The sequence below is a fragment of the Equus caballus genome, chromosome 6 (genome assembly GCF_041296265.1).
Source record: "Equus caballus isolate H_3958 breed thoroughbred chromosome 6, TB-T2T, whole genome shotgun sequence".
NCBI lineage: Eukaryota > Metazoa > Chordata > Mammalia > Perissodactyla > Equidae > Equus > Equus caballus.
In genome coordinates this window covers 8696922-8722880 of record NC_091689.1, presented here as the reverse complement: position 1 = coordinate 8722880, position 25959 = coordinate 8696922, and the positions used below count along the sequence as shown (strand labels likewise).

Below are 25959 nucleotides of genomic sequence, written 5' to 3'. Positions count from 1 at the left end.
AATTGGTGCAGCCGCCGGTTCTCAGCGACCTCACCCCGCTGTTGGCCCTCGGCGCTCCCCACCTCCGTGCAGGAATAATAAACGGGTGAATCTAGTTAACGTGAAGGTTAAAGGCGGCCTCGAAGGGAAAAAGAAAAAAGTGGGCTATAGAGGCCTCAGAGTCGACAGGACGTGTGTGGTGGGAGCAGCTAACCCCAGGTCTGGTGCTGAATGTCACAGACCTTTTTCTAAAACTCCTGCCCCGCCCCCAAAACAAGACAAGACAAAGTACAACCGTACAGTTTGAGAGTCTTGAGCCTCAGGGCTTTGATGTGACAGGCTAGGATAATTAACCCAATTTTGGTGACTCTTAGAGTGCACACTGGGGAGTGCCTAATAGAGAAGGGCTTGGCGACTTCGCTTGCGTTTTGACCTTTGGCAGTGTGGAGCTCTGGTCCGGTGAGGACTAGCTTAATCATTCCAAGATCCTCTCTTCCCCGTAGGAACAGCACGTGAGACTTGTGGCTCGTGACTCAAGTACTGCCATCCAGCAAACAGAGTTTTCAGACAGCAGCAAAGGAAAATCACAAAATATATTTATATTTCACCTGTCTAGTGACTGTACAAATTAAGTTGTGTTACAAGACTGCGCTTCAGAAACTATAGTTGGAAAAATAATGGCTTAGACTCAGATGGAAATGACTGGAGGAACAGAACCCTGCTAACCGTGTTAATGAAATTCAAGGAATTTCGTTATTTTCTTTATATTCTAAGATTTCCCCCCCCACCTTCACTTTGTATTTATAGACTGAAATAGTGAAGAAATTATATCACCTTTTTTGTAACTCACAGGAAAAATGATCAAAGTTCCTGTAAAGTAGGCATAGTTACTGAACATCCACTGGGTTATGGCTACAAATGTAAATGCTGCAGGAGGACAGGTGGTTTCCAGGAGCGTTAGGATGTGCAACAGGGTCTGCTGTCGTTGGTGGCAGTGCCTCGGGGTGGGCATGTGGGGGAGGATGGGAGTGGGAGTTAATTCACCGCCTCTCCCACTGCCGTGCTGTGCTTGTATTCATGACTTCTTAGTCGATCAGGCTCTTCTTGAAATGGGATTTGGGGCTCTTCTGTTTGCTTCTGGACACAGAGTTTATTAGCTGTTTATTTGTGTGTCATTGATCCCTTTGAGAGTTTGTCCATAGCTGTGGACCTCTTCCCCCCAAATGGGTATACACATGTATGCACAAATTTTGCATGTAATTCCGGAGGATTCACATGCATAGACTCTAGATTAAGAATCCCTGTCTTAGAGAATATATATATATTTATATATTTGAAATTCTGAGAGCTTCTAGAGTTTTGCTTTTAGATAATGATCAAATAATTTGAATTTCCTGCCCATGACACTTATGACTTACGATGTTTTATAAGACAAGAACTATTTCTTCTATTCTAGAAGTTCTGGTAAAGGACAGCATTGACGGATTTATTAGGAATGTGATAAAGATGCAAGAAGAAAGGTTTAGGTTTCCACGTTAAGTTCTATTATTAGAAAGCAGAAGTACTGATATCAGTATGCTGAGGCTTAAACTCTATAGAAGAAAGGTTTTTTTGTGTCCTCTAGGAACTTAATATGGAAAAAAAAAAACCCTCTCAAAGTTATAAATAGATTTTTAGTGGCCAAGAGGTAGTAAGGTTGGTACTCAGCTGGTTATATGTGGGAGTGGGGGCTGGGGGCTGGGAGATGGAGGAGAGGGGTAGAGTGTAAATCCTTGCCTTCTGTTTTACTAGGGAGGATTTTCACAAGACTTGTTTGACATAGACTGTCTGCACGGTGCCCCTCCCCAGGCCTACACTACCCTAGGGAACTTTGCTGAATGAAGACTCTCTTGCAGATGGAGGAACTGGAGCGAGGCCTGTTGATGCAGCCGTGGGCGTGGCTACAGCTTGACCAGAACTCCCTCTTGGCCAAGGCTTATATCACTAAGCAGGGCTATGCCTTGCTGGTTTCAGATCTGCAACACGTGTGGCATGAACAGGTGGACACCAGTGTGGTCAGCCAGCGAGCCAAGGTAAGTGTGAAGAGAAGTCTTGCTGTGGAGTGGAAGTGGATATAATTTCTTTCCTGATGAGGATCAGGGGACATTAACATCCACCACCTTGCTTGGTGGCAACTGCTAGGTTGCCAAGGAAGGTCGGATCCAGTTGAGACAATTCCGGTTAATGCCCTGCACTTCTCCCTGTAGCCCTGGGATCATTCCGTGGTTGTGAGCGTGTATGTTAGTTTCTGTACTGCATACGGTACAAGGCGGAATTGTGAAGTAGACCAGTTGATCACTCTCTTTTTGTTTTCTTTTTCCTGTGTTGATGTTTTTTATCTTCCCTTCCCTTCCTCTCGTGCCCACCGTCTTCATGTTAACTGGGAGTTTTTCTTTGCTGTGACTTACGAGGGAGTCAGTTTCCTTTAGCACCCTCACCCTTTACAACTCCCGCTGTCTTTTTAGGAGCTGAACAAGCGCCTGACTGCTCCCCCTGAGGCTTTTCTCTGTCATTTGGATGATCTCCTTCTCCCGTTGTTGAAAGACACTGCTGGCCCTGGCAAAGCCACCTTCTCCTGCGATCGTGTGGCAGAGGCGCTGGTACTGCGCGTGCGGAGTGAGCTCTCTGGTCTTCCTTTCTATTGGAATTTCCACTGCATCCTAGCTAGTCCTTCCCTGGTAAGTGCAATTCCAACATGGAATGGGGAAGGGGAATGCCAGCTGTGCCAGCTGCTTTGAGATGAAGCTTTAGGTGTTCTTGGCTTTTTTGGTAGACTCTGTTTGAAATTCTTCTCCAATTAGAAAACTTTCCTTGGCTAGACAGAGGGCAGAAAGGATTCTTGACTGCTGCATCCTTTCCTTGCAAAGGAGCAGACTTTGGGTCTACACGCTTCAGGTGTCTTTATTCATTACTTTATTTGTTCAGCATTTATTGAGCATCTATTATGGGCTAATGGTTGCGTGTCCAGATCTAAAACAATATAGCCTGTTCCTGGAGTTCATCATCTAGTGAGAAGACAGACAGGAAACAGGATAAAGTATGGTAATTCTTTGATTGAGGTAAGCCCAGGATGATTGGGGATCCGAAAGACCTTTTTGAAGAGAGAGTTTCTGAGCTGAGTTTTGAAGATGAGTAGGAACTAATTGGGAGAAAATAGAGGTCATTCTAGGCGAGAGTGCAATTTTGAGAGGCGTGAAGATGTCTAAGCGTGGGGCAAGTCGGGGGACTTCGTGACCGCAGGGAGTCATGAGAAATGAGGCAGGGAGTGGCCAGATCTTGAAGGATTCTAATGAGTTTGGGTTTTATTTCAAAGGCAACAGGGATTCCTTGAAAGACTTCAAGCAGGGGTTTAACTTGATCCACTTTGTCATTTATCAAGATCAGTCTGGCAACAGCATAGAGCACGGACGACGGTTAGGTATCTTTTTGAACATTATCTCATCGTTTAATCCTCACAACCATCCTGCAAGATAAGTAGTCTTATCCCCATTTTTCAGAGTAGGAAACTGAGGTTGAAGGTAATTTGTCCAAAGTCATCCAGCTTGTAAATGGATGAACTGGGGTTCAACTCCCAGAGAGGTCTGATTCAAGAGCCATTTTCAGGGACTAGGAGGATAGTGTCCTTTGTTTGTTACTCATTCTTGTGATAGTTTTTATTTAATCTTTTTTGAATGAGTAATTCATGCAAAAAGTAAACATATCAAACGTCCTCTAGGAGGATAACGTCGTAGAAACGTGTAGTTTTCTAGGCCTCCAGAGCTTTTATTAGAAATTAGTTGAGGGGCCGGCCTGGTGGCATAGTGGTTAAGTTTGCGCACTCTGCTTCCATGGCCTGGGTTCACGGGTTCAGATCCTGGGTGCAGACCTACACACCGTTCATCAAGCCACACTGTGAGGGCATCCCAGATGCAAAATAGAGGAAGAGAGGAAGAGCACATATGTTAGTCCAGGGCCAGTCTTCCTCACCAAAAGAAAGAAAGAAATTAGTTGAGAGTGGTCATTAAGAACCACGTTGCAGGAGTTACTACTGCTGGTCCCTTCCACCCTTCTGTATAAACAGAGCCTGCTCCAGTCAGTAGCGTTAGAGGACGGAGTCTTCTGTGGGAGGCCTAAGGGTGTGGGTTTATCAGCAGAGGGGTCTGAAGACGTGTGGGCATCACTTCCTATCTCCCTTCTTTAGTCTCCCAGGGGTGATATGATGCTTTGGCATCAACGGGGTGGATGGAACCAAGTGCTTTTTGAGAAACTGTTCTCTGGTGTTTATTTTTGATCTGGAACCCCATAAAACCAGACTTGAGTGCTTGGAGAACTGCTTCCTATTCCTCTCTGAATTTCTAAGGCCCATCGACAGTGCTTAGCAGATAATAGTCACTCATGTTTATTGGTTTTAATTGAATTTCTTGTGAAATTTTCCAGCCTGCTTTAGTTTCAGAATTTACCTATTTTGTTCAAAACCCTTGTAACCTTTTCCAAGGAACACCAGGGGGCACTGTTCCCTCAGTAATACTTTTTCTGGGACCAAAACATTCGGGCTGCCTTTGGGAAGCGAGTCTCGTTTTCCATCGCACAGCCCTAGAAATTCCGAATGGTCACAGTGGGGAGGCAGTTCTCCTTGGGGGCTGATGCGCTCTGATAGTTTTTTCCTTCGAAAGAATACGGGAAAGAACACTTGTATAATGATATTATAGTTGAAAATAATGCATAAAGAAAAAACTAGCTGTTCTAGGCACATTCCTCTAGTCGAGGAGCCACAATGAGAAAAGAAACAACAGTGGTTAGCGTGGAATGAGTCTTGTTGGCGGTGGGGAGAATTTAGCGTTGAACAATGGATTAGCAATTATGCTTTAAGGTAAAATAAAATATTTATTATTGAGAAAGGAAGAATGCCACCCCCAGGGAAACCCCTGACCCGGAGGAAGCTTTTAGAGCCAGTGAACACTGGCAAGGATGTAGGCGGTTACTATTTCAGGCTTGTGTGTGTGTCTGTGAGGTCACACAGTCATAATTTTTGTTTGTTACTCATTCTTGTAATAGTTTTTATTTCATTTTTTTTTTTGAATGAGTAATTCATGCAAAAGGCAAACATTTCAAACAGCATTTAAGGGTGTACGGTTAAAAATAGGTCTTCCTTCTACCCCCTTTTCCAGGCCCTTATTTTCCTTCTCTAAAGCAACTACTGATATCAGCTTCTTGTGAATTCTTAAAGAAAGCTATATATAGATATGTATATACTCAGACAGTCAAAAACGTATCTGGGTATGTGTGTGTATTTTTGCAAAAGGCGGCATGCTGTTCACACTGTTCACTACCTTGCTTTTTTCACCTAATTATAGAACTTAGAAAGCATTCATAGCAATATGTTGAGAAGACCTGCCTTAATAGTCTTTAATGGCGGCATAACGTTTTTTTTTTTTTTTTCATTTATTTAATGAATACATCAACATGTATTTAATTGATGTGCTACTAGTCACCTAGGTTGTTTCTATTCTTTTGTTGTTGTGTATAGTGAATATCCTTGTATTTACTTTTCTATGTGTAAACGTGTGAGGAAATTCCTGGAAGTGGAATAGTTCCAGAATTCTTATTTGCGTCTTTAATCTTGCTAATGTAATATTACCAAATTGTCTTCCGGAGAGGTTATGCAGTTTAACTCTGACTCGTCATACGGGAGAGTGGGAGAGTACCCGTTCCCCACGCTCTCTACAATGTGCTGGATTCACATTGCCAATGTAATACTCTTAGGTCTCTGCAGGATATTGTGGGATATATACAGCTTTGAGTCTCTGCCTTCTAACGCTGGGTCCGTTTCCACTTCTGGCCGACTTCTCTTCCTCTCTTCCTCCTTCCCACTGACTATTCTTTCTAGTATCTCACTTAATTCTTTTTTGTTGTTGCGGTCTTTGTTTTTTCTAATGTAATTTCTTGATATTCTGTACTTTGACTTTCACGTCTGTCACCTCTTTGGCCATTTTCTAATTCCTAGGAGTCACATCCAAAGCTTTTCTGCGGTGGAAAGAGCACAGGCTTTGGGACCAGCAGTCCTGAATTTGTAGCTCAGCTCCACCACTTTCACTACCTTGTATTACCTTGGATAAGTTACTGAATTTTTATGAGACTTGGTTTCTTTGTCTGTAAAATGGAGATACCAATCTTTACTATGGAGCTGTGAGCATTAAATAAGAGAATACATATAATATTACTTAATCTTAGCATTATAGTGGGCCTGTGAGAGCAAATATCCAACTCCATGATTTTTCTTTTTCTTGTTTTCATTTTTATTTTTTGCACAGAAGGATTCGCCCTGAGCTAACATCTCTTCCTATCTTCATTTTTTTCCCCTCCCCAAAGCCCCAGTGCCTGGTTGTATATCCCACGTTAAGTCCTTCTAGTTCTTCTGTATGAGCTGCCGCCACAGCATGGCAACTGACAGATGGGTGGTGTGGTTTCATGCCCGGGAGACGAACCCGGGCTGCCCAAGTAGTGAGAGCACCAAACTTCAACCACTAGGCCATCAGGGCTGGCTTGCATAATTTTTCTTTTTTAAAAAAGACAAGGACCATGAGAGTCTTTGGGAGTAAACCACTTTCACGTATAGGTGCTATCAGAGCCAGGACTAGAATCTAGCTCTCCTAACGCCCGGTCTGTTAATTCTTTTCACTGTCTTGCAACCTGATATGATTCATCTTGGGATTGATGACTGCCGTTCTGCTCTCCTGCCTGTGAATTGTGAGCATTTCTCTGGGAAATCTGAAGATGTTGGAGGAAATTGTAAATAGCTTTTCCTCTGGAGAAGATTGGCGACTCTTGCTTCGATATCCACCCACTGCCTGAGCTCCTCAGCTGTTGTGAGCTTTTTGAGGGCAGAGGCCTATAGGGCCAGAGCAGGGATTGGGCACACAGTAGGTCTTTGTTGAGTTAATTGCTGAACTGAATCTCTTTATACATTGCCATGTGTAAATGAAGAGGGGGTGTCCCTGACCTCCTAAAACACGTCAAGATTTTCCCTTGTGGTGTCTGTGGATTTGCTATGAAATCCATTACTTCAGCCACAATGCCTTGTTCTAATTAACTAATCTGAGTTAGTGTCTATCTAACTTTGAAATGAGTTATACTCCATTGATTCAGAGTGGTATAACCCAATCCTGTGAAATTATTTGAGAAATATTTACTGATAAAAAGGTTTTTTTGCTATATAGACATTGGAGACTGATGGATAATTTCAGGTGCTTAGTATGGCATTAAGTAGACTTGGCATCGATTAAAAACAGTTTCTGAGGCCAGCCTGGTGGCGCAGTGGTTAAGTTCGCACATTCTGCTTCTCGGTAGCCTGGGGTTCGCTGGTTAGGATCCTGGGTGCAGACATGGCACCGCTTGGCAAGCCATGCTGTGGTAGGTGACCCACGTATAAAGTAGAGGAAGATGAGCATGGATGTTAGCTCAGGGCCAGTCTTCCTCAGCAAAAAGAGGAGGATTGGCAGCAGATGTTAGCTCAGGGCTAATCTTCACAAAAAAAAAGAAAAAAAAAAAACCCAAAAAGCAACAGTTTCTAATCATGTTTTGTGTTGTTATATTTACCACCACTCAAAGAAATTGCTGTTAAGGTGGCCTCCCAGGGGGAGGCTGGTTATTAACTTCAGGAGTTTCTGTTATTTGAAGGCTGTCGCCAGATGGGCCGTGATGCTGCTTGGGCAGCAAATACAGTTACTTTCACTTCTACCCACCAAACATTGACTTGCTTTCATACAGGTATTCACCTGTTTTTCCTCCTGATCTACCTTGAACAGGACCAAACTTAAAACAATTCCTGGGAAAGATGGTTGGGTCCAGAACAGATAAATTTTCCCGAAGCAGAACTTCTGCCACGTTCTGAACAGCACTAAGAACCTGATCTGGAGACAGTACCAGGTTGCCACGTGCTGTGTGACAGAAAGAGGTGGCCGGTGGCTATAGCTGGACTTGATTTCTTGCCTTCCACTCTGCTCCAGTTCCCCGGCATCTCTTGGGTCCTAGTGCTGGTACAAAAGCTGCTGCCACTAGCCCTTAACCTCCCCCCATACCCCCACACCCAGTCTTTTCTAATCTGTGCTTACAGAAATGTGGAAAAAAAGTTCTTTCCTCTCAGTTTGAGCCACCATACAATTGGAGTTGTTAGTAGTAAGTTTTACTAGACAATTAATGGCAAACAAAAACATAGAAGTCTAAAGAGCCCAGACATCTGATCCTGATCCAGATGAGTCTGGCTTGCACATCTTATGGGGCACTCCAGCAGCATCTTTTCCTCCCTTCAAGCCTGTGTGGGGTATCTTGTCTAAAAGTTCTCCTTTTTAGGTCTAGGGCGAGGGTTGGCGTACCATGGCCAATGGGCCAAATCTGGCTTGCTGCCTGTTTTTGTAAAGTGATCTTGGAGCCCAGCTGCCCTCATTGATGACATGTTGTCTACGACTGCTTTCATGCCACAACAGCAGTCGAGTATTGCGACCAGGACTGTATGGGCCACGGAACTGAAAATGTTCACTATCTAGCTCTTCCTGAAAGAGTTTACTGACCTCTGATCTAGGGCATTTCTTTAGTGCCTCCTTTCGTTCTTCTCCTTGGGGGAAGGGAGAGGAACTGTGATCACATCCCCTAGCCACAAATAGATTATCAACTTCATTTTCTTTGACAGGCTAATGGACACCTTGTTATAGGTGAATTAAATGATTATCCTGTATAGCTGTACATTCTTATCACCCTGGCTGCACCTGCAGTATGGCTGTGCTTGCATCCTTCTTTCCGCCCTTTAAGAGCAAGATGTGCATGTCTGTGTGGGGAGGTGATTAATTCCTTCCTAGGCTGGCCTCTTGGTGACTGGCTTGCTTCTATGATAACAATGACCTTAGACTTTGCTGTGTTTGTGGGAACAGATTGACCCTCTGGGCTGATGCGGGGCTGTCATCAGCCCTGAAAAGGCTCTTACTTGGTGTCTGGGTCTAATTCGACTTTCAGAGCTCTCTGCTTTCTGTTGATTTTCATCTTCTGTTATACTCCAGCTGGCATACTGTGTTTTAACCATGCCTACTTTCTTGGAGATCTTCTGCTTTTGTCTCCACGTCTCTGCTCTGAGAGTTGAGTCAACACTGTCCTCAATCACCTGTGTCACCTCCTTCTCTTTAAATCACCCTCTGGCTTATCTATTCATGTGGGTTCTCCTTTACTCTTCTCCTCCTTTCATCTGTGCCATGAAGAAAATCCTTGAGCTTCGTCATGTACTTATTTCATTGTTATATTTGTATTTACATTCATGTAAATGGATTGCTTGCCTATGAAACTATGAATTCCTGTGAAAACATTTATTCCTCAGTATTTCTTCTAGTTCCTAATGTAGGGAGTGCTTTGTAAGTGTCTGTTGGCTAATTAATGTCTCCTCCTTGAAAGGTTTCCCAGCATTTGGTTCGTCCTCTGATGGGCATGAGTCTGGCATTGCAGTGCCAAGCGAGGGAGCTGGCAACACTGCTTCACATGAAAGATCTAGAGATCCAGGACTACCAGGAGAGTGGGGCTGTGCTGAGCCGAGGTGAGCGGACATTCTTTGGGGAGTTGGGTGGGGAGGGGTACAGATGGTCAGAGGGCCACAGAAAAGGCATTAGAGAGGTGCTTCCCCGGGCAGGGCTGCTCACTGACCAGGACCTGGATACTTGATGCTGGGACACTTCTCTCTGCCTCAAGGACCTGGCTGGCACCTGAGGGGCCTCTAGAAGCTGTAACTGAGTCCAGACATGCCCTAGGCAATGGCAAGGGAAGACTTGGGAAAGGGGCCAACGGCAACACGAAATTGTATGAGGGCGACACCACTTGGGACTTTAGGAAGCCACATAGCTCCCACTTCAGAATAAAAGTTCAGTCTGACCTTTGTCTTTGTGAGGGGCAAACCTCCTGGAGCACGTGCTGCCCCCGACCCTGTCATTTGTTGCTCATCGCCCACTCTTCCTCCTCTTTGCCCGCATGCTCTCAACCCTTCTTCTCCCGCTGGACTAGGTGCCTCTGGGTGTCGTATCTTTACCCTCTCTTTCAAGCTGTTCTGTTCTTGCCTCTGCTCCCTTTCCATCTCACAGGTAGGAAGCTCATGCTAAGACTCGCATGTCTTCTCTTTCTCCCTTCTTATTACAGATCGGTTGAAGACAGAGCCATTTGAAGAAAATTCCTTCTTGGAACGATTTATGGTAGAGGTAGAGTATTTATTTCCTTTCTCTTATGCAACTTTCCTTTCCTTCGTCTTTCCAGGTGCCTGAGTGGTGACTTGCATTTTAGGTGTCAGGTTGCTTGCATGGTTGGGAAGCCCTTTTGTTGAAAAAGCTCCCTGTAGAAAATCTGTAAAAGTTTGAGATGTACACGGGGAAGATGGGGAGGAGGAGGGAGAAAGAATGTAAAAGGCGAAAGTGGGCTGATTAACGTTCTTGAAACATCTCTGTCCAAGAACCTAGGAATTTCATTTGGAATCCTCTAACCTTGGAAAGTGTAGTTGACCAGTTGCTAAATTTTGGCCTGTTGAGATCTGATCACAGGTCTGGATTGTGGAGCAGGGGGATAGTCATTATTTCTTGTCCAGGCCCCTTCAGCATCCCGCAGTAGAGGAAGGTGAAGAGCGCAGGGCTACCATTTGGGGACTGTCTTGTGGGCACAGTAGGCTGTGGAAAATCACAGTGTTTGTACAAGGGGCCTGGCAAGGGCATGAATGGGGAGTAGATAATTGTGGCCTGTCAGAAGCTCCTGCCTAGGTTTCCCTTCTAAGGATTGAGCTTGGCCAAAAGAAACATCTATTAAATGCCAAACCGGGGGAGTATTAATAATAGTGACCTTTGATAATACCAGTCAATATTGATCTTCTCCTTCTCTAACTCTTCTGGGACTTGTTGGTTGCACAGTAAGTACCCTAGTATTATTGCTCTATTTTCTAATTATACATGTTACCCAAGTTGGTACTTTATTATGTAAATAAATAATGCTATTATAATATTGTGTTATGTATAGATTATTCATATTTCTGTCTTGTCTTCTAGGCTAATTTGTAAACTGCTTGTGGACAGGGATGTGACTCATATGTCTTTTGAACCTGAAATTAGTACTTTTCACAGGGCTGGGCATCAAGCAGGTGTTCTTGGCTTGGAACCTCTGTTCTGCCTCTGTGCACTGGCTGAGCAATGACCCCACAGTGCTTGGGGTCGTAACACTAAGCAAAAAATTGCGAGCTGAGTGCGCAGTCCGTCTGCTGAAGCAATTGTGACTTGGAGAAGAAGGAAAGGATGTTTTGTTAAGCCCTGAAGCAGAATAGGTTTCAAGTCTTTAAGGGGAAAAAGAGACCATTAAACCTAGACTTGTAACAGAGATTTCCTAGGCCATTTTTCTCCCAGATGGCTTCCCCGGTCTATAAGTTTGGGCATTAAGGAGGTTAACATAGGCTGACATAGTAGTTTGGATGGCTAACGTAGGATGACATGCTAGTTCCTTGCCTCAGCCACCTAGATAAACAATGCAAGGCGTATTCTTAGCCCGACAGAGAAGTCCCTTCCTGATCTAGTGCCTGAGGACCTATCCAGCTTGGTTTCTTGACATTTTTCTTGATGTTCTTTATCCTTCAGCCATATAGAATGACTTTGAATTGCCAGAAATGCTGTTTTCTCTAGCCTTTATATCTTTGCACGCATTGTTCCCCTTATCTAGAATGCCCAATGCCCTGGCCTTATCTATCTTATAAACTTCTATTAATCTTTCAAGTGTCAGCCTCAGCTTCTTTGGGAGACCTTTCCAGACTCTCCTTGTAAAGATAATCTTTCTTCTCTGCTACTATAGTACCTTGGTTCCTACCTCTGTTTTACCACCTATAATTTTGTAGTATTACTGTTTGTATGTCTGCAACACTGTGTCTTTCTCTTCCACTGATCTGTGGGCTGTTTGAGGTCAGGGACCATGTTGAATGCATTTCTATATCCCCAGCACTGAATATAGTGCCTAGGAGTAGTAGCTTCTCAGTAAGTTTGTGGGTGAATATGTGGATAAGTCTATGCCAGGGAAATTTTAGGAAAATCGTGGCACTGTGGCCTGTGGATACAATGTTGCTTGTTAGACCTATATTTGGGGTCTTTTAGTTATTCTCCTGGTTTATTCTTTGGATAAATCACTTCTCTCAGAGCCTCTATTTTCTCATTTATAAAATTGGAGGCTCATCTCTTCTAAGCCATTGGGGTGGGAGGAACCCTGCAGAATTGAATGAGAAAGCATATAGAATGTAGGTGCTAGCCCGGGAAGGGTATTGGTATTTGGAAACCAACTACTTTAAAAATACCTGTCCTTGGGGCTGGCCTGGTGGTATAGTGGTTAAGTTCATGTACTCTGCTTCGGTGCCCAGAGTTCATGGGTTTGGATCCCAGGCAGAGACCTACACATGGCTCATCAAGCCATGCTATTGTGGAGTCCCACATACGAAATAGAGGAAGATTGGCACAGATGTTGTCTCAAGGACAATTTTCCTTAAGCAAAAAGAGGAAGATTGGCAATGGCTGTTAGCTCAGGGCCAATCTTCCTCACCAAAAAAAAAAAAAAAAAAAAAAAAAATACGGAATACTGGTCCTTTAGGTTCTAGGTGGATCACACCCGAGCTACATAGGCTTGTAGAATTTTTTTATATCTGGAAAGGATCGGAGAGATGGGTAGTTGTAGCTTTCCATTTCATAGATTAAGGAATTGGGCCTCAGAGAGGTTAAGTGACATGCTAAGGTCATGGAGGGTGGCTGTTATGTTATGTCCCCCTACAGTTCTTGTCTAGGATTATCCATATTTTATTATGCTGCTTTAACTTGTGGTACACACGGATTAGAGGAGAGTTAAGGGCTAGGATATTGTGGAATTCTTGTGACCTCTGGGGTCATTGCACTGTCCTTTGGGATCACTGAATGTCCTGTGGAGCCGCTAGAACTGGAAGATCTCCTAGTGGGACTGCAGAATTTTTTATGGCCACTGCATCTTTGCACTTACTCTGCTTGCCTGGGGTCCTACAAACAGGACACAGAAGGGTCATGGGGTCACCCAAGACTGAGCTGGAAGGATGTGCCATCAAAATAAGCAACATCGGAAGATAAACAAACCGGGGACAGAGAGCTCGGGATGAAGGTACGGGGGGGCCAGGGCTGATGTCAGAGGGCCATGCGGTCAGAGCCGGGGGTCTGTTTTTCCTAGTTCTTGTTGGGACTATTGCTAGGCAAGAGGCCATAGGGGTAGGGACAGAGGACAGGGGGACAGGGAGGTTTCTAGGATCCCAAGGCCAGGAAGAATGTTTAAGGATTGAATAGGGGTTACTTCTCCATATTTAGTCCTTTTGCTTTTCCTCTCCACGTAAGAGCCTCTTTCTCTTTTCCAGGGAGCCCAAGGGGGCCGTTCGATAGTGGCCTATCTAGAGGGGAAGTACTGGCAATGTCGGTTCAAGTCAGCTGATGGGGTGGCTGCCGGCATGATCCTCATAGAGGCAAGATCCCCTTAAAGAGCATTTCCTAAGGCTGGGGGCTGAAAGGCACCATTAGAAGGGGAAGATGAGTTAGGGAATTGGCGAATATTATTGCATAGCCGTAGGAACTGTGTTAGAGAGGAAGTTTAGGACGAGTGGGCTGGCATGGCCCACTCTCAGTCTAGTCCACTGGAGGGAGTTCCTTCCCGTGGCCCTGTCCGTGCCTCCTTCTCTCCATCTGGTTGCCATCAGGCTGTGCGGCTGCTGGCGGGCTCTTTATTTATTTATCCCAGTGTAATGGGGTGAGGAGGGAGCTGGCCTAAGGCTGGCATTCCGAGGCCATGCCGCTGAGCCACAGGCGGTTTGCATGGGTGTGTGAGTCACTGGGGCTGCATGCTGCTCAAACCAGACGCGGCCAGGCTCAGGGACAGCAGGCAGCCCAAAATAGAGCCCCGCCCTCTGCAGCTGGCAACCCCTGGCTAAGAATCAGCCCTTGACACCAAAACCTGGGCAGTTGTGCGAAGTTGGCTTTCTTGGGGAGGGGGCCCTTAACAGACAGAGAGATTTTGCAGTTCTCTCCTTCTGTATCTTCAGAGAGGAGTATTCAGCATAGCAATCACTCCCATGGCTGCGTTCTGAATGCCTTGTGAGACTTAAATTAATCTGTTCAGTATCATACCTTAACCAGTTTCTATTATCTACTTATAGTTATATAACCGTAGTTAATGTTGATTTGACTCAGCATCCTAAATGTAGCCATGGCCTTTGTGTCCTGTCTAGTTTTTGTTACTGTCTTCATCCCCTGTCTGGTCGCATCCTGATTCTAGAGCAGCTCCTTGGAGCTATGAAGATATTCATTGCTGCTCTTAGGAAGCTAGAGGTTATATCAAAGACATCTGGGGAAGATGGGGAGTCCTTTAACCTGAAAGTTGCTGTCCTGGTAAGTTCGTTCACAGACAGCTTCCACGTGGTTTCCTTGGCTGGCTTTCCATTCTTTACCTGCCCCTTAAATGTTAGTGTTACCCAGATTTGTGTCCTTGATCGTCTTACCGTTCAATGTCTTTCTCTCTGGGTCATCTCATCCAGACCCAGCTTCAACTATCACTAGTACACCACTGAGTCCCAATTTCATATCTCCATCATGTGTCCAGCCATATTTCTTTCGGTACATTTGACATTTCCACCTGGATGTCCCACATGCAACACCCTAAACGTGTCCAAAATTAATCATCTACTCCCCCCAGCCTATTTCTCTTCTTATATTCCTTCTCTTGGGGCAGTATACCATTATACATTCAGTTTTCTAGGCTAGAAACTTGGGAGTTACCCACTTTTCTCTTGGTCCTTACTTCCAAAGCCTAACTTGTCAGCTGTCTTTTGAATCGGCTCTTCTTCTCTATTCCAGCTTCCATTGCCTTAGATTGGCCACCCCACTCTCTTTTTTGGTTTGACCATGCAACAGCCTCCTGATTTGTCTCCCAGTCAGTCCTTATTTCCCTCCAGCTGACCTTGCAGTTAAATCAGAGTGGCCTCTTTGAAACAGAAACAGAAACTTGATTGCTTAAAGTCCTTCAATGGTTCCCTGTTGCCTACAGGATGAAGTTTAAACTCCTGGCGTGCCACGCAAGATCCTTGACGATTTGGTCCTACTGACCTCTTCGGTCTTATCCCGCTCTGCCATAGCACTGAAGTGCTGACGGCTTCCTGTCCATACATCCCTTGACCAATTTGCTTGTAGTCCCTGTCTCTTGTTCTCCTAGCAGACTCCTGTTCAACTTTCCCAACTCTGCACAGGCATCATCCCTTTTGTGAGTTTTCTATGACAATTTTTCCTTTCCTCAGTCTGCTCTCTTTCTTCCAGGCATAGGTACTCTCTCCTGCTGTTCCCACAGCTCCCTGTACATACCTCCGCCATAGTATTTGTTGGAAGGGAAGATACAGAAATGAAAAGGAAGGATGGGGAGGCAGGGGACAATTGAGTTGGCTGATCCTTGCCAGTTTAGCTTTTTCCTTTATAATGCTTAATTCCTTCTCCTCGATATACTCTCTTTTTACGTGGCTTCCACACCACAATACTCTCCTGTTTTTCTTCCTATTCACGGGGTGCTCCTCGGAATCTTTTGCTGGTTCTTCTTCTCCCTTACCTCTTAATGTTGGAGTGCCCCAGGACTCAGTCCTTGATGCTCATATCTTTTTTCATTCGTTCCGTTAGTGATCTCATCCCATGGCTCGAAATACCATCTTGTTGATGAATCCCACATTTAACCTTTATTCCTAGACCTTGCCCCCAAACTCTGGACTGCCTGCTCAGCATTTCCACATGGACGTCTGATCGAGTCTTAGACTCAACATGTCCAAAACTGAACTCCTAATCTTACTCCCAAATTTGCTTTTCCAACAACCTCCTCCCACGTTAGTTGATGGAAACTTCATCCTTTCTCTTGCTGGGGCCACAAACCTTGGAGTCATCCTTGACTTCTGTCTTTCTCTCACATTCTACATCTCACCCGTCAGGAAATCTTGTTGGCTCTACCTTCAAAATATATCTGTAATTTCATCTCTGCTGCCCCCACTGTGGTCTGAGCCATCATCTCTTTCCTGCACTATTGTGATAGCCTCCTTCCTAGTGTCCCTGCTGCTACCTGTGCCCCTTCTGGCCCATCTCTGACGAAGTGATCTTATTGAAACACAGATCACACCGCGATATTGCCCTGCTCAGTGCCCTTCACTGGCTTCACATTTCCTTATAGAGTAAAACCCAAAGACCTTACAATGGCCTATAAAACCCTATGTGGTCTGGACCTCGTTACCTTTCTGATCTCCTGTCCGCCTACTGTCTCCCTCCCTTGCTCCTGTGTAGCACCCTGGCCTCTTGCTGGTTTTCTAATGCTCTAGGCATCACCTGCCTTTAGGCCTTTATGCTTCCTGTTCCCTCTGCCTGGAATGTTCTTTCTTCAAATATTTGTGTGGCCAACTCCCTCACTTCCTTTATTTCTGTATTAGTTGTCTATTGCTGTGTAACAAATTACTCCAAAGCTTAGTGTCTTAAAACAACCGACATTTATTATCTCACACAGCTTTGGAGGGTCGGGAATCTAGAAGCAGCTTAGATGGGTGATTCTGGCTCAGGGTCTCTAAGTTGCAGTCAAGATGTCGGCTGGGAATTCAGTCATTGTGAGGGGCTGGAGAATTCACTTCCAAGCTCTCTCATGTGGCTGTCGGCAGGAGGTGCCACTTTCTTGCCATGTGTCCTCTCCATAGTGCTGTTCACGTGACATGGCCTTGGCTTCCTCTAGAGCAAGTGATCCAAGACGGAGAGACCAAGCCAGAGACCACAGTGGAAGCTGCAGTCTTTCTAACCTCATCTCAGAAGTGACACCCCATCACTATCTTGCTATATTCTCTTCATCAGAAGTGAGTCACTATCTAGGCCACACTCAAGGGGAGGGTAATTAAGAGCCACCTCTTAAGAGGAGGTGTGTCCAAAAAATGTGTGGACATATCTGCATGGACTACAATCATGGCCTTGTTCAAATGTCACCTTCTCAGTGGTTTACCCTGATGAGCCTATTTGAAACTGTGAGCCACATCCCTGCCCTTCTGCACCTGGCACTCCCATTTCACTTTACCAAACTCTGCTTTTCATTTTTTCCATAGCAGTTATCTTCCAACGTATTACTGTAAAACTTACTTATTTTATTATGTTTGTTGTTTATAGTCTGTCTCCCTCTGGCTAGGATGTGTGAGCTCAGCCAGGACAAGGATGTATGTTCGGTGCATTGGATTATCCAAAGTGTCTAGAACAGTGCCTCCCACATAGGGGACACTCAGTAAATATTTCTCGGGTGGATGAAAATCATATCCTCCCACTCCTCTTTGTTTTCCCTGTATTATGACTGGGCCATGAAATCATCACCTGTTGGTGGCCTCAGACTGAGACAGCCTACTGTGAATAGATGAGTAGCCTAGGGAGAGGACCACTGTTGGCGTGCCATCCTCCACCTGCCTCGTTTCTGTGACACTTAGTTTACTGGAAGGTGGTCCCAACTTTGCGATGAAGTACAAATCTTGAATCTTTTATTATTGAGAGACCCTAGCAGCTCTTTTTTAGGCCCAGTTAAGAAATTAAATGTCTCACAAACGAAAGGAATAGGAACCTAACAAAATCCTGGAAAGCACGTTAGTCATAGAGCCAAGTAAGTTGTTAAGTTCCTCCTTTGCTCGGTCTTTCCTCTCTCTGGGCTCTGCTTCCACCGTTCGAAGGGCGGCTCCCCTACCGTACGTCTGTTGTTCGATATGTAGAGGAGGACAGAGATTCAGAACATGTTTTTCGGTGTCCCTCATGGGCATCAGAAAGAAGGATAAGTCTAGAAGCATGAGAGTGGCCTCCCTACCCTTGTGTGTCAGTTCTCGGATCTAGAGAAACTCGCAGTTAATTCCTTCTTGCAGTATTCAGCATGGCGCACGTGCCCTGTGTCAGGTTCTCTGAGCGTATGAGGTATGACAGTAGTGTCATCAGAGAGCTCACTGTGCTTACTGAATGATAATAGGGGCCAGAGGCGTGGAGGGGTGGAAAAAAGCTTCCTGTAAAAGGCAGGATTCCAGTGTTTTTTTTAGGTTTTGCTAGGGAACTACATGGAAGGCATTTTAGGTGGGAAGCCCACGGGCGAAGGATATAAAATAAGAATAAGAGTGGGTGAGGATTAGTAGGAAATAAGGTTAGTAAGATAATAACTTGATGCTAGGTTGTGAGCAGCCTTAAATGCTGGCCTGGAAGATTGGTGCTTTTGTTCCAAGGGGAAATGTGTTTCAGCTTTTGTCTGCCTGTAATCCATTGATTTGCCCATTCCAGTCCGTTTATTAACCTCCATCATTACATGCAGTGATTCTCAAACGGGCAAGTCTCCCAGGAAGGAGATGGGGCGCTTCCTTCTCGTGGTTATTAATTACCGTTGTAGATAGTGGGGAAGCAGTGAAAGTTTTGGAGCACTGACATCTGAAAGTGATCTTTTGGGAAGATTAGTCTGTCAGTGGTATGCCTGTGTGATCTGAAGAATAGTGGTGCCATTGACAGACTAGGAAAATCATGGGTGGGGCTGCTTTAAATCTAATCTTGGGCATATAAAGGAATGGTTTTCCTTATTTAAAACACAAATCCACCAGTATTTGAGCTCTGGAATGAGACTCTCCAGGGAGGAAGGGGTGGCTGCACGTGTTTCTCAACTATATTCTTCTGAATTTTGTCCTCTCTTGGGGGCTTTCTCACTGTGATTCCTGTAGTCACCATTGAGCCCTGCTACCGGGGGTCCCCTCTTCTTTTCTTTTTGGCCCAAGAATGCATAAAAAGGCTTCTTTCTTTGTTTTCCTTTTACAAAGCTTTCTGAGGGCTTATACTTTTAACAGGATAGTTGTGAAAAATCTGAGAGAAAACAGAAAGGAAATCAATATAGAAAATACAAAAAAGATAAAATTACTCATTTCCAAAAGATTTCTGATTCTGGAAATCCCAATAGTGAAGGACTGTTATCATATTCCAAATTCTCTTATCCTAAAAAAACTCAAAACTAGGTGTTACGAACTCAAGATGCCTGTAGGGGGTAGGCATATAACATAAATATGTGTATCAGCCTGGATAACAGACAACAGAGATTTCTAGAGGCCGGTGGAAAACTAAATTGTGGATGCTCCCTGTATCTAGACCCAGGTAGGCCAGCACAGTTTAACACATGCTGCTCCAGGCAGGTGTGTATCTTACTTCATTTAAAGGAAGTTACCAACTCTTCTAAAATGAGAACTTTTGCCTTTTCTGTTTAGCCTCACTACATCTGCTGTTAGTCTCTCATTTGGTTTTAATCTCCAGTCTGAGAAATTCACTTAGTTCAGAACTGAGTTGCGAGGTGCTGATGTTTGATGCGTTACTTCTGGTGAGTGATCGAGCCCTTTTAGGCCTAACCTAGAAGCTTCATATACCGCTGGACCAGTTTGCCATGATTCCCACAGGTGAGTCTCTCTCCTCTTCCAAAGGGTTTCATAAGAGTCCATTCATTACGGTGTGACCATTTAACCATGCCTTAGCTTACAAAAAAATCGATGGCTTAGCTATAAAGGTAATTTAAAAACATAAGATGAAGATTTTTTTCAGTACATGTTGGCTTCAAATTGACTATAGGACATACAAGTGGGAATGTTCAGGAAAGAGTTAAAAAAATAGGGTTGAAAAAAGAACTTGTAGAAATAGATTTGGGACCCTTCTTCAAAGGAGTAGTGTTTGAAGGCATGAGAATGGGTGCATCTTTTGCTGGGAAGAGCATGGAGAAAAGAAAAGAACAAAAGTCTGGTGATTGAGATTTGGGGCAACGCCACAATTGGAAGGAGGTGTCGGAGCCAGTGAAGGAAGTGTGGGTGAGGTGGGAAGAGAATCTAGATAGAGGAGTAAATTAGCCAAGAAAGGGCAACTAACAGTTATCAAGGACATACTGTGCCCGTGCTAGACACAGAGGTAAGTGCTTTATCTAAGTTTTGACGTTAATCCTTACAACAAACCTGCGAGGTTGGTGATATGATCCTCGTTTTAAAGACAAAGAAGCAGAGACTCAAGGCTCAGCAATTTGCTTCAGGTCACTCAGCTGACTTACTTGTGTTTGTCTCTACTCAAATCCCGTGCTCTTCCCGTCACCAAGGAGGGTGATCCGCAGCGCCACGTGCAGGAGAAAATCAGAGGGAAAGGGTGACTGCCTGAGTGCCTGGGGAAGGAGCAGCGGGCAGGTCACGGTCTTGGCAATATCAGCGGATTGCAGGCAGCTACAGAAGGATGAATTGATAAGGCCGTGGAGACAATGAGTGTAGGACTCCCATCAGAGAAGTTTCACAACGGAAAGGAAGTGAGTTAGCTGGAGAGCTAGAAGTGGCTTCAACAAAACCCTTTTTTAAGATGGGAATACACACAGATGTTTGACAGCAAAGGGGAAAAGGAGGGGAAAGGAGAGATTTCTGCTGGAGAAGGGACGGTGATCGTGTGAAAGCAGGGGCCTGCGGAGCTGAGCGAAGTGCAAGGATGAGCCCTTCATCTGGGGTTTGTGGGTGGCCTGAAGGCACTGGTGATATTTTGAAGAGAGATGACTTGATTTCTGCCTGTGTCCATCCCCTTTCCCCAGGCAATGTAGCCTTTTCATCCAAGAATTTTTATGTCCTTTCCAAGGGCATTGAATTCGCCTTGCTTAAAAAGAGGATCAGATGGTTACATGACTTCTCTGTTATGACAGAAATAGTGAAAGGGACAGAAGTAGAAGGATAAGCAATATTCTTTCCCTCTTCTGAACTCCCACGACTCTTGGTATCTTTCCTGTGTCACTGATCACGTTGGCCTTGTATTGTAGGAATTTCTATACTTATCTTCCCCTGTTAGGTTATAAACTCCTGAAGTGCAGAACTGTCTTGCTCATTTTATTTCCTCTTCTGAACCTACCGCAGTGCCTTGTAGATAGGCGGTTCACAATAATGAGTGGTTGTAGCTTAAAGGTCTTGGCATTCGAGGAGTCTCCCACGTTGGTAAAGGTTGTCTCTGGATATAGAAATGAAGAGAGAAAACAACAGTATCAAACAGCTTACTCTTAAGCTTTACCTGATCTGTTGGCTTCCTCACTTTGGCCTTATACCTAAAGTGTTCACTTACGGCCTGCACTTACGGGTGGTATTTCCTTTGGATGGGGGCTGCATTGAAAAGTGGGAGTTCTGCCGAGACTGAGTCCTGGAGGTCAGCAGCTTAGCTGTCCAGGGTTTAGGGAATGATGCTGCAGGATTCATCAGCATCCTTGTTATCTCCCATAAGGGGAGAAATTGCCACAAAGTGGCAGAGAGCATTTTTTTCATTCTGTGTAGGAGATCTTTGGTCTATTTGTTTTTCTGTTTGGAAATTTAAACTCTGTGTGGACAGTACTTATTAAGTACCAGTGAAAATGTTAAACATCGTGGAGTCATACTGAAAAGTGAAAACATGGTTTCTGCCCTTGAAAGATGGACTTCTGAGAGAGATTAGACCACTGGGATTTACACATATGCAAAAATATTCTAAATAGATAAAATGTATCTTACCTGAGACAAGGAAGAATAGATTGATTTAGGGAGGATCTGGGGTCCGTACCAGGCTACTTTGGGAAAGGTATTTGTGGAAGAGGCGAATCTTGAGCCAAGAGTCCAGAGGGATTTTGAATGGCGGATGGCTGCCAAAGGAAAGACACAGCTAAGTGCTATGTTCAGTCATACAATCTGAGAGGCGCTCCCTGGGTGCGGTGGTTCAAGGGAATCCTTCAGAAGCTCTTGGCATCCATTGCTCTTGTGCTTGAAGCTCAAGGACTTGTGATGCTGCACATTGTCCTCCAGAGAACCCCTCCCGGTTTGGTGTGAGTGAAGTTAGGAACGAGAGGAACTTGGAGACAGGATGCCAGTCCTGCTTGATCGAAAGAAGGAATAGTCAATCGTCTTAGCATATAGTTTTCTGCAGTCCCCCAGCAGTCAGGGGAAGAGCAGAGTGAAACTACTGAATTTAGTGGGTGCCTAAGGAAATGCAAATCTCAAACAGAGTACCCCCAAATTTGGGCTAACCTCTGATACTGAGATCAATTAGAATCAATATAAAATGGAGGAGATTTGCTATCTACAGAACTAACCCACCCAACTGTTTGTAAATAAATTGCTTATGAGACTAGGCTACAAATCTCCTCCAGGCGTAGGCTGGTACCTTAAGGAAGGAAATCATGGCATCTTATATCTTGTACAGAAGATTAGAGCCATAGACTTTATGAGCTGGAAGGGACTATCAGTCTAAGAATCTATCAAGCCTCTTTGTTTTACTTATGAGGAAATGAGGGCCCACAAAGGTAAAAGAACTCTTATGTAGACAATTAGTGGTAGATTTTGCACCAGGACTCAGAATTAGGTACCAGGACCCAGGGCTCTGAACTTCCAGTCCAGTATTCTTCCATCATGTCCATGGCCTTGTCACATGTTACGCAGCTGTGGGCAGTAGGCAAGTCTGAGTCCTATTTGTGAGTGGGACAGAGACCTGATTTAAGAGAGAGGAAAGTGGTCCATAGCTGGAGAACTCTGCCCCAAGTACTGCCTTATTTCTTACTCCACATCCCTTTCTTCCATCTCTTGGTCTTGCACACCTCTAGGCTCTTATAAGCCATTTGAGAGAAACTGTTATATAATTAATTCATGAGATCTGAGGAGATGTACGAACAGAGGAGCAGGGTTGTATAGAATTCAAAAAAAGAAAAGCCCAGGAATAACAATTTATTAACTTATCTAGCACAGTGCCACAGCAATGACAGAGTAGAATGAGGATGAATGTCTAGCTTTTTCCACGGTGTGTGTGAACTACCCATAAAGTGATGTGCTGTTTTTTGCCCCTTTTCTGTGTCTAACAAGTAGCACTCTCAGTGTTTATTCAGCTTCCCAGGAAAAATCAGCTGAAGATCTATAGTCACTGGAATGGCATAGCCTCTAACTTATAAACTAATACATTGGCATTTTAATTTCTAAATTAGTTTCTTATGATTTTAGTTAGTGTCAGTCAATCTTCCAGAGTCTGATTATCCCTAAATTAACTAATGAGAACCAAGTTAGAGACTCTGGGCCTTTGATGACCCCTACAAAGTATTGATTCCCATGAGATGCTGCTTGAGCAGCCGCTTTGGGTATCTCCGTCCATGGATCTCTTTGCCTCCCCCAAGAGTTCTTAGTGAAAACACTGAGTCCTGGAGGCCCCTCTACCTCCATCCGAGAGCGTCAGGCTGGATTTAAAAGCATCACAGAAGTACTCGGAGTGCTTATCGGATGCTCTGTGCAATAGTGGACCTGACCGTGCAGCTCCTTTCATCGAACTTAACATGCACACTGAGAAATCCTCCCTCAGTCTGGGGCTTTGCCCAGCTGGAGAAGCCCTTTGGATGGTCAGTGGGGGGTGTGGGAGTACTAACTCGGAGGGGGTCTCCCTCAGCACTCTCTGAACTCAGAGCTTCCCTTTCTTCAACCTCATCTGCAAGGGAAGGAGGGAGATATCGGTGCTCCTTTGCCCCTCTTTGTTTTGTCACGTCCATTTTAGGAAATTCAGTGCCAGAGGACTGCCCAGAGTTGTGTGCCCCTGATCTAGCGAGCCCTAACACCTCAGAGTCCGAGGGTTGGTTGGAGCTGTACTGGTCTGGTCAGAACCCCATGGTTCAGTGATGTCCAGACCAATAGCCCCTCTTGCCTCCAACTGCTTCTGAGCCTGCAAAGCCTGAATCAAATGACCATTGTACTAACCTCGTATCGGGGCTCAGAATGTCAGTTTTCAGCTTGTCCTCATATATAAATATAGGTCTCTCTAGATATAAAAAGTGAGAGTCTTTAAGTTGCTTTTTTTTTTTTTTCTATACCCCCTTTCATGGGGCAAGCTAATGAGATGCATATCATTAAAGACCTGATGTTTTGTGGGACGGAGCCTTTTAAACTGGATGTGCCTGGCTTAGTCATGGCAAATATTTACCAAAAAAAAAAAAAAAAGGGACATACCATATAAAATTAGAGTTCTGAAAATAGTACTGAGAGAGGGAGAAAGAAAAAAAAAAAAAAAAGAAAGAAAAAAACCGGGACAGAAAATACAGGCCAGTCTGTTTGGGGAAAAGGGAAAAAGAGATAAAATGAGAGAAACCTCGGCAGTAAAAACAGCATCTTGGTAAACAGACTATAAAAAAAATTGTGACCTGCTTTCTGGCAGCCCTGGCGGCTGTCGAGCGGGTAAAGGTGGCGGAGCTGGCGTCTGTGTGGACACACGGTGCCCGGGGCGCACGGCTCCCCTGGCCGCGCAGGGCGTTAAATTTAGCCACATAATGATGGGCCTGAGGACAGCCTCTTGTTGACCACACCATAATTACTGCTTCGCTTTATGAATTTTATTTTGCTTATTCTGTTTCCTCCTCCTTTGGCATGAAGGAGGCCTGGAGTGGGGGGAGCCCCACCCCCACACCCCTCCCCTTACTGGACAAATGAGTCTTCATAGAAACTTGGGTTCTTGGGCCATCGAGGTAAAGACTAAGCTCCCTTGATTAATCAGAGAGGGAGGGAGGTTTGCTGGTCCCCAAGGCTCTTGAATTATCATAGTCACATCAGAAATGGGACTGGCCAGCCCTGCTGCGCAGAGCTCTTGGACAACGTGTCCTGAAGGCTTCGGTCTTAGAAAGCACTTCATGTGAGGCTGAGAGGTGGACGCTTGTGCTCTGTCTATACCGCAAGGGCGAGGTCCCAGGTGGTGTTGGAGTTTTTGGTCTTTGGTCCTAAGCTCCCTAGCTGGCTACTTAGACGTTTAGTTTTGACAACATTCTGCCTCCGGAAGAGGTGCATTGTTTTCTACATGTTGGTCTTAGTGATAACTGGGTTCTTAAAGCTGAGGGTCTAATATAATCAAGGGGCTGTGCTCAGGTAACATCAAAATGCGTGTTCAGAATGTCCTATTGAAACCTCAGCTATTGTTCTTCTTGGCACTTGGACAGATGCTCTCGGTTTTAGAGGTGAAATAGTGTAGTTTGCTAGAGCGTACCGTGGCCTTCGTCAGAGGGGTGCCCTGAGGCTTAGAGGTACCTGCAGCTCTGGGGAACGGACCAGAAGCCCTTGGTCTCAGACCAAAAACACCATACTGGGAGAGAAAGTAGGCTGTAGAAAGGGCATCAGAGGAGTTGTATGGGCTAAGGTACTGGGTCATTGGGGGTGAAGTTCTTGAATGGTGACCTAGGCTGGCAGCTACCTATGGCCCCACAGTGGCCCTCCAGCTGAGGAAGTGGTGGAAAAGGAAAAGCAAACAGGGGTTGTGGTCAGGGTACTGGCTTGTCTGTCATTGGCCAGGACTGTCCTGTTTGTGTGTCAGGGGTGGTTGGGCTCCTCCCGAAGCCAGGCAAGAACGTGTCAAGGAAAGGCTTCTTGCAGCTCTTGTTTTCTCAAAACAAAGGAAACTCCTTGCATTGCTGGAAGTCGCGTGCTTGGATGCTGAGTTTGTTATTGCCTGATAACCTGGCCACCAACTCCTGCCCTCCTCTTCACCCCATACAGCCAGTGGCCTAGTGGGAGCAGCTTCCTGTTCCTCATCCCAGGCAGCAGATTCACTCTCTGTTGTACCCAGAAAGGAGAAAAACGAGGAGCTAGCCCTCCTACCCCCAGACCTATCTTCTTCTCTTCCCATGGAACCTTCTAGAACAGTGCTTTTCAAAGTAATCTGACACATGGTCTTACTGTGCATAACTAATATGTGACAAGTTCAACAATACTCAAACTCTTTCATACCCTCTTCATCGAGATGAGTCCTCGGAACATGTGTTTGATGTCATGGCAATGTCATGTTGCTATAAAAGTTTTTTAAATACTTCAGATTCAATTTCTATACTTACCTCATCATGGGCTGGTAACCAAGAGTTCACGGACCAGCACCAGTTTGC

The 25959-nt window shown here is 44.9% G+C and overlaps 1 protein-coding gene across 3 annotated transcripts in view; it reads left to right on the top strand.

Annotated features, from left to right (window-relative positions):
- Positions 1–25959, top strand: part of NHEJ1 (non-homologous end joining factor 1) — a 75619-nt gene that overhangs the window by 661 nt on the left and 48999 nt on the right. For all 3 annotated transcript variants that reach the window (XM_023642376.2, XM_001915174.5, XM_023642377.2), the window contains exons 2-5: positions 1875–2051; positions 2484–2696; positions 9433–9571; positions 10165–10223. In XM_023642376.2, coding sequence (XP_023498144.1) covers positions 1875–2051; positions 2484–2696; positions 9433–9571; positions 10165–10223 — 588 coding nt within the window. The remainder of the gene's footprint in view (positions 1–1874; positions 2052–2483; positions 2697–9432; positions 9572–10164; positions 10224–25959) is intronic.